Source organism: Gallus gallus, chromosome 3, assembly GCF_016699485.2.
Source record: "Gallus gallus isolate bGalGal1 chromosome 3, bGalGal1.mat.broiler.GRCg7b, whole genome shotgun sequence".
In the NCBI taxonomy this organism is placed as follows: domain Eukaryota; kingdom Metazoa; phylum Chordata; class Aves; order Galliformes; family Phasianidae; genus Gallus; species Gallus gallus.
Window position 1 is genome coordinate 62,635,077 of NC_052534.1, and position 18,232 is coordinate 62,653,308.

The 18,232-nt window shown below is 39.8% G+C and overlaps 1 protein-coding gene across 5 annotated transcripts in view; it reads left to right on the forward strand.

The window, feature by feature from the left end:
• Positions 1–14,721, forward strand: part of CEP85L (centrosomal protein 85 like) — a 146,351-nt gene extending 131,630 nt beyond the window's left edge. For all 5 annotated transcript variants that reach the window (XM_004940276.5, XM_040697570.2, XM_004940277.5 and 2 more), the window contains exons 10-13: positions 184–234; positions 8,295–8,402; positions 8,759–8,972; positions 10,233–14,721. In XM_004940276.5, the coding sequence (XP_004940333.1) occupies positions 184–234; positions 8,295–8,402; positions 8,759–8,972; positions 10,233–10,396 (537 nt within the window). In that variant the 3' untranslated portion in view covers positions 10,397–14,721. The remainder of the gene's footprint in view (positions 1–183; positions 235–8,294; positions 8,403–8,758; positions 8,973–10,232) is intronic.
• The last annotated feature ends 3,511 nt before the right edge of the window (positions 14,722–18,232 follow it).

An 18,232-nucleotide genomic window follows, 5' to 3' on the forward strand; every position in this document is an offset into this window, starting at 1 on the left:
ATCTGCTTCTGTTCAATGAAATTATATTGTATTTCAGTCGTGTGAGAGTTAAACTCTGTCTTGTAATTTGGTTTTTTCAAAGATATCATGTAAAATGTGTGGCCACACACCTCTAAGTTGTTTAAAAAAAAAGCCACAAGCTTAAGGTTTCAAGCTATTAAATCGCTCAACTTTATATTCTAGGTCATAGACAATCAACAAAAACAGATAGAGGGACTGATTTTAGACATGCAGGTAAGAAAGAATATATTCTGTTTACTCTGCCTATGTTTACTTCATAAAGATGAAGTAGGATGTAAAGACAGAAATACTAGAATTTAATCTTACAGTCTGTAGTTGGCCTGTGTTCTCTTGCAAGCTTATAATGTATTTGTTACTGAAGTTTGTAGGGTTTAACACTCTTCAGATACTTAAGTGGTAAGCTGTTGCTATATAGCATTCTTATTCAGCTGATCTAGTAGATGTTGTATCAGAACTATGTACTTCAAGTGCATTTTGTGAAGCATCTCATCAAACGCTGGGACTCAGATGATAATCCAAAGTACAAAAAGTGACGTAGCAAGATGGGTGCCCTTTTTAAACCATACCATTTAGTAGAGTTGAAACGGATTCCTCTTCAAATGGTCTCTGACACGTTGCTCGCTTAAGTATTCTCTTGATGGACAACCATCATAGACACCCAGGATAGAGCCAAGGATTTTTTTTCAAGACATTGAAGGTTACTAGAAGTCAGTTGCAGCTCTGTGGATCAGATTAACACATCAAGTCTTGATCCTTGAAAGGTACTTAGTGACCTAGTGTTTGTTATGGAGGAAAGGAAACATTATACAGGATATAAGGAAGAAGGTATGACTAGCTCTAGAAGAAGCTGAGCATTAAAAACAATAAGTAAACATCTGTTTTCATTAAGTATTGTGAAGCCAAATTCAATAAATTCTAGTTTCTGTGATCTTCTTCCAGATTGTATTTGTCTCCAGATTTCTTCTTCCCATACTCTCCAGCAAAAATTAAGTTACAGGTTTGACCCCTGAGGGTGAAGGGGGTGTCTCTACTTTGGCTCAGTGTGCTTTAGGTTTTGGAGAGAACAACAAAATGGTAGCTGAATGTGAATTCTCCTTCTGAAGTGGAAGAAGTTCACTATGGAGATAGAATCCAAGTAACAAAGAGATACAAAACTGCTTGCATAGCACTTGATAGGAAAATGTGCTTTCTTACTTTCGCTTTGTATGCTGGAGCAGAGTTTTTCTTATTTGTATCTGTTGAAAGTAAGTTGTCTTCCTCTATGAAATTGTTTACTTTCTCTACTGTGCAAGTAAAACAACCGGTTCTGGTGTCTGTTGACAGCAACATTTTTGCTTAATTGAACTACAATTACATTAAAATCCTGTTAAAAAAAAAAAAAAAAGCAGTACGGAGTTGCAACATAAAGTACATCTGTTAACTGAAAAGCAAAATCAGACATCTAAGCTCTCCTTGGTTTGAGGACAACAAAATCTATCAAATGGTTATGTTTGCACAGAGCAGCCTGCCGTGTATGAAAATTATGGCACAGGCAGATGTACTTTCATAATTCAAGAAACAAGGTCACAAATGAACTCCATAACCTTCCTCAAATTCTCTGTCCCTCTCCCTAATTCAGTTTAGATTGTTTTGGTGAAATACACACGCTATTTTTTAACCAACCTAAAGCTTTTTGTATTGCCTAAACTTTCTAATCTTTTTCTCACCACCACCTTTATCTTGAGACTTGGTAATTTCAGTAGACATTTATACAGATGACTGTTCTGTGTGCTTATTCTGAAATGACTTTAGGATCTGTGGACTGGGAAATGCTGAGTAGCTGTAGCAGACTGTGAACCACAGGAGTGTTCTGTTCTGTGGGACTTTCACTTACCTTTCCCATTTTGAGATGATTTGTGTAAGGCCAGAAAATAAGATTTGGAAGTGGTGTTAGCCCTCAAATTACTTGCAGACTTACGGCAGTTTCTTTGTATCTTTGATCCTCAATGCTTTTCACATTTGTTCCATGGGAAGCATTGAAAATTATTTTTATAAGAAATAGAAATCCCATATTGGCAGAGAGATGTAATTCATCTTCAGTTGAAATTCTTATTTTATTTCCCGTTTTCTGCCACACTGTCAAGCTATGCTTGAGAATGTCTTTCAGTTTCTCAAGCTGAAAGAAAATATTCTGCTTCAGACAACAGTGTATCGAGCAGTACTAGCTCTATTTGCTCATAGTCGTGATGGAGTGATTTGGATCTCTTCCCTTATATGGTTTTGCTTGCTTGATTTTATTATTCTTTTTATTTTTTTTCTCCTGACTGTGAGTGATTAAACTTCTAGTTGATCTTGACAAGATGTCATGCTGCATATATGTGCACGTTTTCCAAAGGACAAAAATGACAACTGAGAGTATTGTTTGTTTTTTAAATAAAATAAGCCTTATTTACATGATTAATTTTAGATATTGCAAAATTAGCATTTTTTGTACAAAACAATTAGAAATCGACTTGTATGGTGTCTGTGTTACCCGAACTACATCTGTCAAACCCTGTCAGTCATAATGAAACCAAGCTATGCCAGGCTGGAAATAATGCCACCAAGTTGTAACTTCAGAAAGCTAAAGGGAAAAGTAAGGATGAATTATAGAGGAGTCTCAGAAACTATGAGAATTGGGAAGCCACAGCACTATGGGATCTAACAAGCTGGTAAGCGTATGTGCTTTTTCTGAGCTTTAAGGTAAGGATAGCATAGAGTGATAGATCTTAGGTATGCCTCTAAGAAGTAACACTTATTTCCACATTTAGTAGTGCTGTTACGTGGCACAATTGGTGAGCTGACCATTGTGCGTGTTATTTTTGAACATTCCTATGAGGTGATTTTAGAGCAGCTTGTACTGTTATGCAAGTTCAGTGTCAGATGTAGTTCTCAAAATATACTGGGAAATGTAGTATTTCTGAACCCATTCTCCCACCACCTACCCACCCCTAAGGAAGGCTGCACAATGAATCTTTAATGTCTCGTTGCTGACATAAACTTGAAACATGTAAATAATACTACTAATGCATGTGTCATAACTGGGGCTCAGAGGTGTCCCTGAATTTGCTCATGGAAGAGCAAATGCAGTAAAGACTGTTAAAAAGTGAAGATATTCAGAAGATGAAAAATAGTCTGGGTACCTGTCATTACCTTGTTGCATTGTTCTCCTTGTCTCTAAGCAACTTCTGCATGACTGCTACCATACACATAGTCCTTCAGTCTGACTCAATATGGCCATTTTTCTCAGTAGACTGTTTTAAAATAAATGAAGGTGACTGTTCAAAAACCACTGCATGTTACACTCATCTCTAAGCACAACCAAAGGAAAAGCATCAAGCAGAGCTATTTCCTGCCCTCTCTTGGCCCACAGTGTTTCCTTTGACATGGAACATGATCCTTTTTCTTCCTCCCCTTCCTTTGTAACATGAAGCTGTGCTTTCTAGCCACAGCTTATCTATAGGATGCACGCTATTTCAGCACTTCCTTGCTAGGGGCATGGTGTGGGTGAAACTGAGAGGCACATCAAGCATGTGAAAATGTTCTAAAAACAAGTAGCATTTCTGGGTTCTGTCTTGTGATTCCTGTTACTTAGATGAAAAAAATGTATTTTCATCTAGATTGAATGTGTAAATTTTAACACCATTGTTTTCTGGCTTTGAAGAAGGTGTCACTAAGTTTCTCGTTACTTGTGCAGCATTGAGCTGAATGTCATTATTAGGAAACTTTCTCAAAGTTGCACACCATTTCCTGTTGGCCCTGCCTTGCTTCTCACTTACTTCCCACCTCCTTGTCAGCAATGTTCTTACAGCTGGCAGGTCAGTTAAAAGGCTTCTTCTCGGTTATGTAAGCCATATATGTGGTGTAGGGCCAGCCTCAACGTGTAGATGTAGTTTCCTATGTGTTACAGTCCACAGTGTTAGTACCTTGAAAGTTCCATTCTTCATACCATTTAGGAATATCTCTCACGTAAGAGTAAGTTTGGCTTTCTTCCCAAAGCACAATTGAATTGTAGAGTATCCCAAGTTGGAAGGACCCACAAGGACCATCAAGTCCAAATCTTGGCTCCACACATGACGACCCAAAATTGAAGGCCAGTGTCTAAAAGTGCTGTCCCAAATGCTTCTTGAACTGCATCAGCCTGGGGCTGTGACTGCTTCCTTGGGGAGTCTGTGCCAGTGCCTGATCACCCTCTGGTGAAGAACCTTTTCCTCACCCCCACCTGACCTTGCCCTGACACAGCTCATGCTGTTCCCTTGGGCCACTGTCACTGTCACAGAGAGCAGAGCTCAGCACAACCCCTCTGCTCCCTATGAAGAGCTGCAGCTGCCATGAGGTCTTCCCCTCAGCTGGTTCTACTCTGGGCTGAGCATACCAAAGGACCTCAGCCACCCCTCATGCACCTTGCTCACTGCATCCTTCACCATCTTTGTAGCCCATTTTCTGATGTTCTATGATGTATATCCTTCTCGAGCACACCATCATACTGCAACAATTAAAACATGTATTTTACTCAAGACTGACTTTGATCTTTTCTGTAACATTTCATTTAAGCTATCACATAGAATTCCCTATGTCAGAGTTCTTTGTTTTGGAAGATGAATATTTAGAATTTCAACTACAGAGATTCAAGACAAACCATTCTTCACACACAGTGTCATTCTATAAATGAGATCCATTGGTTTGTGAAACATTCCATCTCCTCCCCCCCATCATGGTCTCTGGTTCCACTCTGTGGAAGGTTACATTCGAAACTGTGCCAGAGCACGCACTGTTGTCACCAATGCACCAGCTGTAGTTTGAGCATGATGAGATTGGATTTGCATCTGGTAATTGACACAGGTTTTACATATTAATGTGCTGAGCTAGGAATGGGGAAGATGCTTCACATGCAGTGTTGTAGCACAGCATCAAATCTGCCAGTAATTAATGACAAAAGAGGATTTTTTTTTCATCGTGAAAGCTGAAGAATTCAGGATTATATATAAGCAGTATACCTTACAAGCATTCAACCTTTTGGCATGCTTGGGGCTTGCTTGGGGTGCACTGAGTGAAGAGGAATTGTATTGGGCTGCATATAACATATATATATATACTTAATGTATGTAAGTAACAAAACATTTTAATGTCTTTATTAAAACAAAAAGAACAACAAAAACATGAACTAGTGGGATATTTGACCTTGATTTTTTTTGAAACTAATGTATCGGTCTGGTTCAATGGAAGCAGTTTCAATTCTTAGTGAGTTCTCAAGGTGTTTATCAGAGATTTCTCGTGAAATTTTACTTTTCCTGTACTTCATCACTGAAAAGAGTTGTTCTCAATCGTGTGTACTGCCAAAAAGTGATGATGTGAATAAGGTGTGATGTGAACTGAGGGATACTTTCCTCTGGAAAGATAGGTCTTACAAAAGTCTGGTAAAGAGACGTGGTTATATTTTTGAGTTGAATATCTGATTACGACTCTATACATTCCATTTAAAAAATCACAGATAATGTACGTTATATCGATTTGAAATGGAGTCACAAATAAATGAAGAAAGGAATGATTTTTTTTTCAGCAGTCTTGAAACCTAATCTCAAATTCCTTTATCAAAGCAGAAAGCACGGCTGCATATTTTTCGCTGTTCACAGGATTGCATTTAGTCATTGTATCAAAATGCATAAAATTATTTACCATACCTTGAGTTTGCCATAATTTAAGTCCCGTTTCAAATGCTGATATGATTTGAAACATAGTAGAGAGAAGCTGATTTCCTCCTTGAAGAAGCATGTTTTACTCATATAAATGAGCGATCAAATCCAGCAAAATGCTAAATCTGTGAGCCATTTTTCATCTTCAAGTTCTGGCAATAATTTCCCTTTTTACTCTATAAATGACTTGATTTCATTTTGGAAATCATAAAATCTTTTTAGCATTTAACCCCAACTTAGCAACCTTACTTCAGAAAACTTCATGATTTTCCCATAATCAGCATTCATGGTTTATGAAACTTCTGGAATTGGTGATAATTCAATTCCTTGGACTTCATGAAATTCACAGCTTTTTGATTTGCCACAATATTACCAATTTTTAAAGCTTCGGTGCATAAGTTTTCTTGATGTAAGATGCAGCGATGTTTCATCAAATATGAGTTGCTGGTGGCAAGTGCATAATCTTCTGTTGACTTTTTAAGTCCCCTCCTTCTTTATCTACCCATCATCGGAGTGCCATCAGTAACATTGCTATAATGTAATTTCTGCTGCTTCATACAAATGAAGAGCTGTTGTTGTGTCTTCTAATGGCACCAAGGAAACCATTTCTTCAGTGACATTCATTATCAATAACTCTAATTAAAATGGCAAGTTGAGCCGTATCTGTAGCATCAATACGTTAATTTAATGCCAAAGCAATAACATTTGAAATTAGCAGCTTTACTGTCCAAATTTCTTTTGCTGGGTTTTCCTGTTTCTTCAGTTTGCCTGGCTACAGTCTGGTGAGGACAAACTGATTTTAGAAAAATCTGTTTTTATTGGGAGAAATTGCATCTGCCACACTTTCCATGGATTGCATAATAAACTCACCATCAGTAAATGGTTTTGATTTCACTGCAATCAGATTTGGTACCACATAACTAGCTTTTATAACAGAGCCTGTTTGAGTTGTAGCTTTTTTTAGGATTTGTTAAGGTGACAGACTTTTTTTCAGTTCTGCTATTTTGTCTTTAAAAAGCATTCCTTGATATTCATCGAATTTGACAGCATGTTTCTGCATATAATGTCTTTTTCAAAGACAATCTTTGAAAACTGACACAATTTCCTTACGAATTAAGGGTAGTGCCATACTATTTGCCGCGACAAAAAATGCTAATCTCTCCATTTTTCATTGAGCGCTCTTCTTTCATCTACAGCTTTTCATTCCTTGGATTCTCTTTTCTTTTGAGACTACATTAAGTAGCTGGAAATATTATTGTCAGTGATCACTGTGTTTAACTCGCTAAGTGGCACAAGCGCATGTAATGTAGTACGTGTGGGTTTCAGTTTGACTGAGTGTGTGATGAGTGGAAGAGGTAAAGTTAGCACTGCACTGCACCTCTCCTTGTCCTGGTTTCAGCTGAGATGATGGTAATAGCACACCAATATTTGGCTCTTGCTGAGTGATGGGTACATGCCTGGTTCCGAGCCAGGCTGCTTGGTGGGAAGAATGGCTGCCATGATGGTGTGGGGCAGTGAGTGGGCCACAGTGTGGGCTGTGCTGGGCCATGTGCAGCCAAATAGATGTGGGTTGGGCATGCTTGCTATTGCATTGTTATTAGTACTCAGATAAGATGATTTAAATCTTCCCCTTTCTGAATTTTACCGGATGACTTTGAAACAAATAGTAGAGTGAAGGTTTGCATTTGACAGCTAAGGTAGCTGTGGCCGTGCTGAATTCATTAAAATAAATAAAGAAAATCTTATAGAGTTGACAGCAGCTCTTTCCATGTTGCAGGAGTTGTTTGTTTATTGCTGCTTACGACTGACCTGGAAGTCAAACCCGGAAAGTTCTAGTTCTTAAGTACAGCAGCATCTGAGAAGCTTTTATTAATGGTGATTGTAATTATTGCATTTGTTAAAAAAAATGACACTATAAACTACAAATAAGCTATGGGTGGTTTTTTTTTTTTTTTTGCCTACAGTTGTTATTTTAGGACAGTAAAATTGTAGTACACTATTCTGATTTATCTTGTGTGAATGGTTTTAAAGAGGATGGTACTCCATGTCAACTACCAGAGGCTTTCTTCTCTGGTGTATAACAAATCCATGAGGTAGATACTATGTTGTGAAAGGTTGTAGGAACCCCTGCCACAGTCTTCATGGAAAAGAGAGGCAAAAAAATGTTCAGCTATAACTCTGAAATTACATAAATTAAGTTTACTTGTCATTAATATGCGTTTTTCAAGTGAAATAATTTGGATAGAATAAACAAGATTGTGTGAATGTTTTAGCCTTCCATACATCCCTTGTTAGAGTAACATTTGGCATACGTGGTCTTTTGGTTTAAAAACAGATGCTAGTAATGTAAAGTTTCACAGATGTTTGGTGCAGCTAAGCTAGTGTCCATAGAGCTCTTGGAGTCCAGTTGAACACTATGAAGTGGAACTTGGTAGAAATTCAGGTGTCATTCAAAAGCAGTGAATAAGAAACTTAGGAATTTTATCGAGGATATGTTTTTTGTCAGTGCTAACCTGCAGTATGAAAATTTGAAATGGTTACCTGTGCTTTCTTTCAATTTAGTCTATGCAAGAGAAGCTTCTGCAAGAAAAGAGAACAGTTCTGAAGATGACAAATGAGCTTGAAGAAAAAGAAAGAAATATAGAACAGTTAAATAAAACTCTCTCTGAAGTAAGTAAAAACTCCAAAAACCCGATCCATGACCGTGCCACCTAGGAAGAACCTCATTAAGTGATTAGTCACTTGTGGTAGGGCTTATGAACTTAATACATACTTCATTGTGATAGATGCTGTGCAGAAATATAATAGATACCATCCCTACCTGAAGAAGAGAAAGTTTTAAGGGTGAAGGCCACTAAGAGCTGTGTCAAAGCTGTCTATCTGCTGTTCTTTGGAGGGGCCCAGCTTTTATGTATGGAAGTAACTATTTTTAGTTAGTATTGCTTGTGATTTGATACAGGAAGTTTTCTGTGATGCTACACACTGCCGACTAACTTGACCTTTTTTCCTCTTTATTTCTCCTAAAGAACCAAAGACTGACAGAAGAAAATGCTTCTCTGAAGGAGCAGATACGGCAGGTGGAACAGTCCCGGCAACCAGTGTCTGAAAAAATGCCTGTAGCAGACCAGTTGTTCAAGGAAATGTCCCATTGCTTGTTTGACTTGAAAGCTTTGTGCAGTATTCTTACCCAGAGAGCTCAGGGCAAGGAGCCTAACCTTTCCTTACTGCTGGGAATCAGATGTAAGTGATCTTGTCATTCCAGTGCTTACTAGTGTTTTGGACACAGAATAATAGCAGTTTAGTTAAGTGGCTCTCTCTTACCAGGTGGAGAGGACAGTCTTCCCCGACTATGCAACTAGAGCAGTTGTGCACACTGTATACTCCTGGAGCTCTCTGAAAGCGCTGAGCTTTTAGCACACCTAGGCTGCTAACTGCCTAAAGCTACACAGGTCTTTGTCAGGTCATGAGGAGATGTCTAGGTGTTCGTACAGACTCAATCCTGGATATATTCATGCTGTTAAAAAGGAAAGGCATGTATCCATGTGTCTCCCTTGTGATACACACAGCAGTCAGCCCTAAGGGTTAATGGACTTTTTCTGTCAAACATGTTTTGCACTCTAAAATAACAAGGAAGGTGAGGCATAAGCAGGCCATTTCTTAAAGCCTTTGGGATCAAGTGGTGGAAATGTAAGTGCTGTTTGAACATGTATGTCTGATTTCAAGGGGACGGTAGGTGTCTGTGTGTATAAGCCTGAGTGCCTGGCAGCTCCAGCTTTGATAACGTTAATTCCATATCCTTCTCCACTTCCTATGCTGTAAACCAGGAGATGGAAAATAGATCCTGATGCCAGCCACATAGAGCTTGAGTGTAGTTTTTGTTAGGTTTTTGCTTTTAACAAGCTTAATCAACTTTTTTTTTCCACTTGAATGTATCGTATCCTATTGCTTTCTAAATGTTAATTAGAATTACTCAGATAGACCATTTGCTGAACTCTAAGGTAGACCTTCAGCAAAGTAGGAAGGTTAAATGCAGTGTTCTATAGGCATCACGTAGATTCACCTGCACTGGAAACCTCTGAAATGTTGTGAGTGCACGTATACCAGTTCTCAAAGTCCATGAGATCATAGTCAGCCAGCAGGATGAATAGTGCAACGTATCTGTAATACTGTCAGTTCCCAGGCCTTCCTATGCTTCTTTACTGAGTAGCTAGAAGCTTAAAAAATTGTTATCCTACCCAACTTTTTCACTGCTGTTGAAAGTGATTAGTCATTACCGAACATAGGTGCAGAAAGAAAAGCATGTCCTTCAGTAGAGCAGGGATGGGTTCTCAACTGACTTTAAGTTCATGTGGTACAATGTTTTGTTGGCATTTCATCACACTGGAACATGGTTTCTCTTGAGTTAAAGTGACTTTCCCTTTATTTCAAGAGAGGCTGACTGGTTTAGGTATTCAGAGCACAGCTGTTAGAGCTTTAACCTTGGCTTTTGTTTTTTTGTAGCACTGAACTGTTCAGCTGAGGAGAATGAAAATTATCACAGCACAGAGACTCTCTCGAAGAAGCTCTCGGACGTTTGTCAGTTACGAAAGGATATTGATGAATTAAGGACGATAATGTCAGACCGTTATGCTCAGGACATGGGGGACAATTGCATCACTCAATGACAACTTTTCATCCAGTAGCAAATGACTTATTAAATGCTGCTGTGTCACAGGTCTTTGCATTTCTATTAAGGAGCCATATTAGAAGATAGCAAATACCACTGCACATGCCTCTCTGTGAGGATCATCATATGTAATCTTGGGAACCGGGTGGGGAAGGGAGAGTCATGGTTTGGACAGAGTGGTACAAACTTCAAGAAATCTTTATTTTCTCCAAACTACTGAATGTAGGAACAAGCTGTGAAGAATGTTTTGGTTGGATTCTCCGTTTCCTTCCTTGGGGCTCCTTTTATTGCTTCAACTAGTTTCTGGAATCGGAGCTTTGGAACAGCCGTGCTGCTACTACTTTCAGTCCTTTCCTCCTTCAAGGGTTTGTGTGGCGTTACCTGCGTTCCGAAATCAGTGCGGAGAGTCAAATGACCTTTGGCTGTATGTGGTGAAGATGGGGGCTTCTGAAACCTTAGCTGTAGGAACTGCAGTTGGAACAGTCTTAGAATGCTACGAACAGTAAATGCTCTTCAGGTTGCCTGAAGAATTTGCTACAAGAAATATCTTGCTTTTAGTAATGAATGTCTAGTTTGTTTGCTGAAGAATGGAAGAAAATCAACTTTCAATTCCTTTATGCACATGAAGCCCATAAAATTTAAGCGTTATCGCATTGCTTTGAGGAATTTCAGTAACATCAAGTCTGTGACGAGCCCAGAGAAACTGGGAGGTGTGAAACTGCAGTGTAGTACGTGGCTGTCCAAAAAGAATAGACTGTATTTAATGTTCATACCATAATACTTTTTATTTATGTCATCTCCATTTTAAAACATGGTTTCTCTGTATCTGTATCCCTGGAGACCTCTGATGAGGTTGTAAACAACCTCAACCATTCTTTACTGCAGCTACAAAATGAGCGTTAGGTATTTGGCAAAGTCAGGGCTCAAAACAGAATGTCTCCGCTTATCAGTATTAAATTCTCGGTTATCCAAGGTCTGCAGAATTTTCCACATTGTTTGGTAATTCTTGATCTCTCCTTTCTTGCAGGAAGAGGTTACCTTAAAAAAAAAAAAAAAAAAAAAAAAAGAGAGAGATCATATTCCATAGTTTATTCCATGAGTGTCACTTGGCAGTGCTACTCCACTCCTGTGGGGCAGATAAAATATTAACACTTCCCTGGAACAGTACTGAAAGTTATGTGAACAGTTGTGTGTGGTGTAAAATGGTATTTAACTGAAAGTAACAAGAACTTGTAATGAGCAAAACCACTCTAAAATCACATTATCAAGAAAATATATGACCTTCGGTCACACGTGTGATATTAAGGTTTCAAGTGGCTAAGGTGCAAGTCAATCTGATGACCTGTATCATGGATAACAGCAGAAATCACTTAGCATAGAGGTTAGAATTGTGTAAGTTCTAGGGTAACAGTTTTATAGCAACAGTTTTCTGATGATATCTATTTTAATAGAAAAAAAAATGGTTATAGCAATGTAGGCTGAATTTACGAATTGTAACTTGGTGTTTTGCTTTCTGGTCATTGTTACTTAGTTAATGTGTTTATAATTTAGTGTTGGGTTCTTTTTGTTGTTTTGTTTTGGGTTTTTTTTGCTATAATGACTAATTTATTTGACAGTTTTCTCTATGATGAACCTACACATGGACTAATCTGTGAAAAATGGTGTTACAGTGTATGTTGTTGCTGCACAGTATTTTCAGATAGAGATTAATCCGACTGGCCCAGCTTCTGTGGGCACTAAAACATCTGGGTTAAATCTCAAGTGAAATTGCGTGGTGTCTCAGCTCCAAAAGGTTGGAAAAAAAAAGGAAAAAAAGGCCATTCTATTTTAAGTTGTTGAATACTGTTCTTTCTATAGTTTTGAAAGTATCCTGTTATTCTAGTGCAAAACTGAAAACAAGGATCTTTGCACTAATTTTCCTGTGTCTCTTGACGTAAAGGCACTGGCTTTTTTGATGAGGGCCACGGCTGGTTCCTTTGGTATAGTGCAGTGGTTTTGGCCCTGCAGTGAAGGAACAGTCCCCAGTCTATGGCTTCTGTCTGGTATCAGAAATTCAGCAACAGGTTTTCAGATAACTAACTAGAAATATTAGGGAGAAAGTGAACACCAACACAGCACACTGTTACTTCCTCACATGGAAATGTTGTACCTATACAAAATACCGAGCAACACATCTTTCTAAATTTTGTGGAAATAAAGCATTTAATAGAGAGTTAGGTAGAAACAGGAGATTTTTTTGAGTCCCTTTGTCCTGTTGTGTTGTCACTTGACTGGTGTGGCTCCACTGTCTCACCTGTTGAATGTACTGCAGAGTTGAGATCCGTAATTTAACATTTGCAAAGCACTTCAGGAGCTGTGATGCTCTGTAAGTATTAGTTGAAAGTCCCTCAGGAAGGAGGTCCCATTGTATTTGTAATAACTTGATTGCAATGCTGTAATCTTGCGTTTTAATATTTTTTTAGGGAACCCGTGATATTTATGTTGACTTTAAAGCACTTGGTTGTTGGTTTGTTGTTGTTGTTTGTTTTGTTTTAAATATATATAATCAATTGAGTTTACCTGCCTCAGTCAGGTTAAAATAGGGCTGTAAATGGTGGATGTTTGAGCCAAAGATGCAGGCTACCAACTGAATATCTACACTGATTACTGTATTTTGCTTTGGTTTCTTGAAATTGGGCCTGTTGTAGTAGTAGCAGTTACTATATATGCATCACTTTACAGATGCCTCTAAATGGAATAAGCTTTGTCTAAGATATGCATGACTGATTAATTGGTTAAAATGTAGTGTGTGTGATCTCATTCGGCATATTTAATACACAGTTGATTAATGAATGTTAACATTGGAATTGCTTGGATTTAGTCATGACAACTTTTTGCTGTGGCTGTTAGACAATCTCAAGGGCTGAAAAAGAACTGCTAATGAATGGATACTGTACCGTTCTGTTTGTCAGCAAATTTGTACAGTAATTTTTTTTGTATAGTTTCAGATGGAATTTGTACAGTTCTTTTAGAAGGTATTTACAGTAACTACTGTATTCAAGAATGTATTTTGAAAAAGACTTGGAAAGTCTTGGGACAAGCTATAGATGATGCTGTCTGTTTGCTATGTAGAAGTAACGCAGCTCAACTGTGTAGACATGATTTAGGTTCCTAGCCCCAGTTGTGTTGTGTAGGGTGCGATAATCCTGTGAAATTGCCAAGATTGCTGCCGCCACCCACTCAGACTTCAACATTTGAAGCTGCTGGTGGCTGTGAGGTAATGGCAGGAGCCGAAGTTTTGTCCTTTTCACTTCAAGATGTTTCTTCCCTTCCTTTGCCCTCACTGCCTGCTTCCTGTAGCAGATGTTCTTCTGGCAGGGTAAGAGCACAAGGAAAGAAAGAAAGAAAATCCTTCCTCTACGACCCCCTTCCCTAGAACTTGTTCCTCTCACTGATGTTACTACGTAGGAAGAGACGCAGATGTCATTGGGCTCTTCCCACTGATGTAACGAGTTCTGTCAGGAGAGAGGAGAAGACTTGAGTTAATCCACTTTTGTAGGCTGCAAACCAGTCAGTGGTTATTTCTGAAAGGGATGATTTATTCCAGTAGCTCATTAGCAATATTAATTCCACAGCTGCATACCTTTGTGCCTTTTTATGCCTGAAATTAAGTAGAAATTCCCTTTGAACTTTAGATAAGTTGTTAGAATGCCGATGACTGCACCTTGTTTTCCTCTTACCTGCCAATATTTTGTTGTTGGGCTTTTGTAGTAAGAACTCTGCATAATATCTAGAAACATAAGTACTCACAACAGGTACTAGGTGTGCGCTCGGAATGTTAGCCTGCTTGTAGTATGCAGCTTTCTTGAATATGAAGTGTGAGCAGGAAACTCAAAGCATAATGTGATTCTTTTGTGTGTATTAATTGCAGTATATCATTAGTTCAGTGGGGAGGAGTGTCTGGAGCTATCTTTTAAAAGCACAGCTGACATATGTACTGGATCAGTCCCCAAAGACTGGTAGTTGTGTAAATTGGGTTCAATTTTTGAACCGCTCAGAATACCTCATATGTAAATAGAGTTGTCATGACTTAATCAAAATGTGTTCGTTGTAAAAAGTAAAGGAGCCACTGGCTGGCTCAGCTTTAGGCTTGTTGTTCTTGCCTCATTTTGTAATTTTTTTAAAGTAGGGTTTACAGCTAGAATTTTGAATGCCAAAGTTCTATTTATTAAATAATAATAAAAGTTTTCATTGTTAATGACTGGTATTTTTTCACTGGAATTTGTTTGTTGATGTTTGGGATTTGTATCCACAGAGCAAAAATAAATTTTGTTACAAAACTGATTTCTTCTTTGCTGATTTTTTCCTGGCGTCATTTCTTGTTCTGAAATCGGGACATTGGTAGCAAAACTATGACGTCAGTGCAATGCAGTGATTTTAAAGCATCGTTGCTTGTAATGTCCCTGCTCCTCTTCTCAGAGAATGCTGCTGTTTTTCCTTGCTCGTGAGGGAGATTATAGATAGAACTTTAAAAAAGACTGTGTTGGTATGAACTGGCAGGGAGAGCTGTTACAATCATTAGGTTCAGAGCTGCTGGAGGAGTCATCAACAAGTGGTTGCCCCAGCACCAGTCAAGCAGGACAGAAAATAAAAGAGTGGGATGCTGAAGCAAAGCAGCAGTGCATCTGGTACCAAGGAGAAAGGGCACATGGTTTTAATTATAATTTTTCAACTATGAATCTTTCAGCACTAATGGATGGCTGGTCATACTGGAGAGCAGTTATGGCAAACAGAAATCCTTTCTTCATGAAACGCGGCAGGTTGTCATAGACCAACGAAACCAAGCAGTGTTGACTTCTTTTCACTGTCAAATTAGCACCGTCTGAGGAAAGTGAAAAGTTACAGTTTGAAAAATCTGAAGAGGAGTCTTCCCAAATGCTGAGTAAGTGTGCTTACCTGGAAATGATTTATTTTCAGGCTGCTTCCCATAAGAAATCTTAGGGCCCAGCTGGAGCATCAAGTGTTGAATGGTGTCTCTTGACAAGTGCCCTTCCTCGGCCCCTGGCTTTCTTCACTGTGCAGAGCATAGAGGTCAAGGATCTCTTTCCTCGCCTTTTTGAAGATGATGGGAAATTCATTTTGATAAGCTAATGCATTATATATAGTACGGATCAGTTGCTTTTTCAAACCTTGTGACTGAACGTTGAATGACATGCTTTTAATTCAATTAAAACACCCTGTGCCCTGTAGAAATGTATATAAAGGGCTGCACAGGTGCCAACTTTCCATAAGATTTCTGAGGGTGACCTTTTGCGAACTGTTCAAAGTCAGGTTTAGATTTCAGAGTATCATGATGAAAGCACTGCTAACAATAGTAGTGGTAGAAAATGTTCTCTTGCCTTTGCACCACAAACAAAATACAAGTCCGAATGTGGTTAGAAATAAAACATCAAACAAGAACACTGCAGGTAACACTACAGCATCTTGAATGAGGACAAATTTGCTGCAGCAAAATCTGCAGTAGATTGCCTGTTGTATGTAAATTTAACAACTCCATTGGAGTTGCTAATGATGCTGGGTCGTTTGTTTTATAAATGAATGGGTTCCGTGTTCTTGGAGAATTTCCAAGTGGCGAGGGAAAGCATATAATGAAAAACTATAATATTAATTACATGAATATACATTAATATTACATAGCTCATGCATATTTATTTTCCTTTCAGTGAGTTACCCCCCCTTTGGGGGCTGCTGCTGCTTTTATCAGTCCTTGATGTTACTGGTCCTAACTGCATGGAGCTGAAGCCTCACTTCAAGCCGTGGCATTGCATGGCTCGTGGGGAACCCGATAGGTTCAGTTAATGCTACTGGGCTCTTTCATGGACAGCTTGGCAGCTACCCTGAAGAATGCAGTCCATGTGTATTAATAGACCAGAAAACTGATTCACTGTTTTATGTACCTGTGAAAGGATTTGCCTGGAGGAAGGAGAAAAGGAACCATTGTCAAATTCTGGACTGGAGTGAACTGTAATGCTGAAGTTGTGGTAAGAGGATTTTCTGGCTGGAGTTTCCCTTGGAGAACTGAGTCGAGCTTAGTGACAGTACTAGAGGGAATGGCCTGCAGTTGCACCAGGGGACATTCAAGTTGGGCAAGTACTTCTCTGAGACTGGTCAAGCGCTGGAATGGGCTGCCCACAGGGTGTTGGAGTCCCCATTCATGGAGGTGCTCAAGAAACATTTAGATGTTGGTTTAGTGGGGAAATATCGGTGGTAGGGTAAATGGTTGGACTGGATGATCTTGGAGGTCTTTTCCAACCTTGGTGATTCTGTGATTGTAACTTGGTATCATAGATGCTTGTCTCTGTCACATTAACAGCTGAGACCACAAGCAGCTCCTGACCACCAGATGTCCCCATATCTTTCCTGACCACACTCATGCTGAGTGTCATGGTGACCCTGAGCACCAGTCTGGAAAGTTGGCTCAGCCCTGCAGCTGTTGGTGGTGTGATGAGGGGAACCTGCCCAGCTGCAGAGCTGACACCACCACCCCACAGAGCCCCTTCTGGCAGAGCCTGGCCTTCTTTTCAGGGCTTTGTCTGGCTGGGACACAAGCATGGCAGCAAATTGCTTCGGTCTCAAGAAGTATAAGCCTTGTTCCGCCGAGGTTGGTGTGTATGGAGGCAGCTATGAAGCCAGATTCGCCTCCTCGCTGTCCCCCAGTCTGTCACACTGAGGCAGGGCAGAAAAATAGTTTGAAGTATTTTGGAAAGTGAAGAAATGAAGGTAAGGAAAGCACAGCACATAGGTTCCAGGCCCCAGACTCCTGCCACTGCCACCTCCTGTGCTGAGATGAGGCTGCGAGATATTTTTCTTCTTTATTTGTTGTCAATAGAAAATCATAACTTCAGTCACTGGATTTCTACAGTCTAAAGCAGTTTTTCCCTCAGCCGGCACTATAGATTCTCTTATGCCAAATTAATTGTCGTTTTCTTTTTATGACGCCTGTGCTGAGAAGGCACATGACGGAAACCAATTTGGCTGAGATTTTGAAGCTGATGCAATAATTGGAGCAAGGACTCATCGCACTCTCTATAATCATATCCACTTTCACTCATTCACTGAATTATTTTCCAGGCCACCGCAGCCACTCTCAGGTGTTATGCTATTTGTTGTTACCTTTCTAACCTCAGTGATCAGGTGCTGTCTGTGGGGCTTTGGGGCTGGGGGCAGGCGGGAAGCCCCAGAAAAAGGGCTGCCTGCAGGAGGTGACTGTGGTGGGCACAGGGACTGCTCATCCCCCAGTGTTGCAGCTGGAGCTGGGCCATCACCAAACCTCAGCCCCTCGCAATATCCTTTTGCCCACCTCACTCATTGTCTTGGGAATGGAAAAGGAAGGCTGCAGCTCCCCTGCAGAGAGCAGTGCTGCCTGGTGGTGTGGCTGGCCCTCAATATGCTTCGTTACACAGGCCTGCCACAACCAGATCATTGGTTACGCTATCTCCCCTGCGCTAGCGCCCATGAAATTGTGAAGATAAGTAATGGGATATTTTTAGTTTGAATTAGGGCTTGAAATTGTTAATTAAAAGCCAATTATGATCAATCTGTTTCTAACAGCCCTCCCCTCTCATAGGCATAAAAATTAATTACCACCGTAATGAGCCACTGAGCGGCTGTGCCCTGATGCTGCCCAGTGACAGCTTCAGAGCTGGATCTGTGACTGCCTGGGGGCTGCACACACCGACCTAGCCCAAAATGTGCAGGCGTGCAGAGCTCACCATGCTGTGCAGTGCTCTGAAGGTCAGCACATGAACTGCCCCAATGGCTGCAAGAGCAGCTTTGCTTCCCAAGCAGCCTCAAA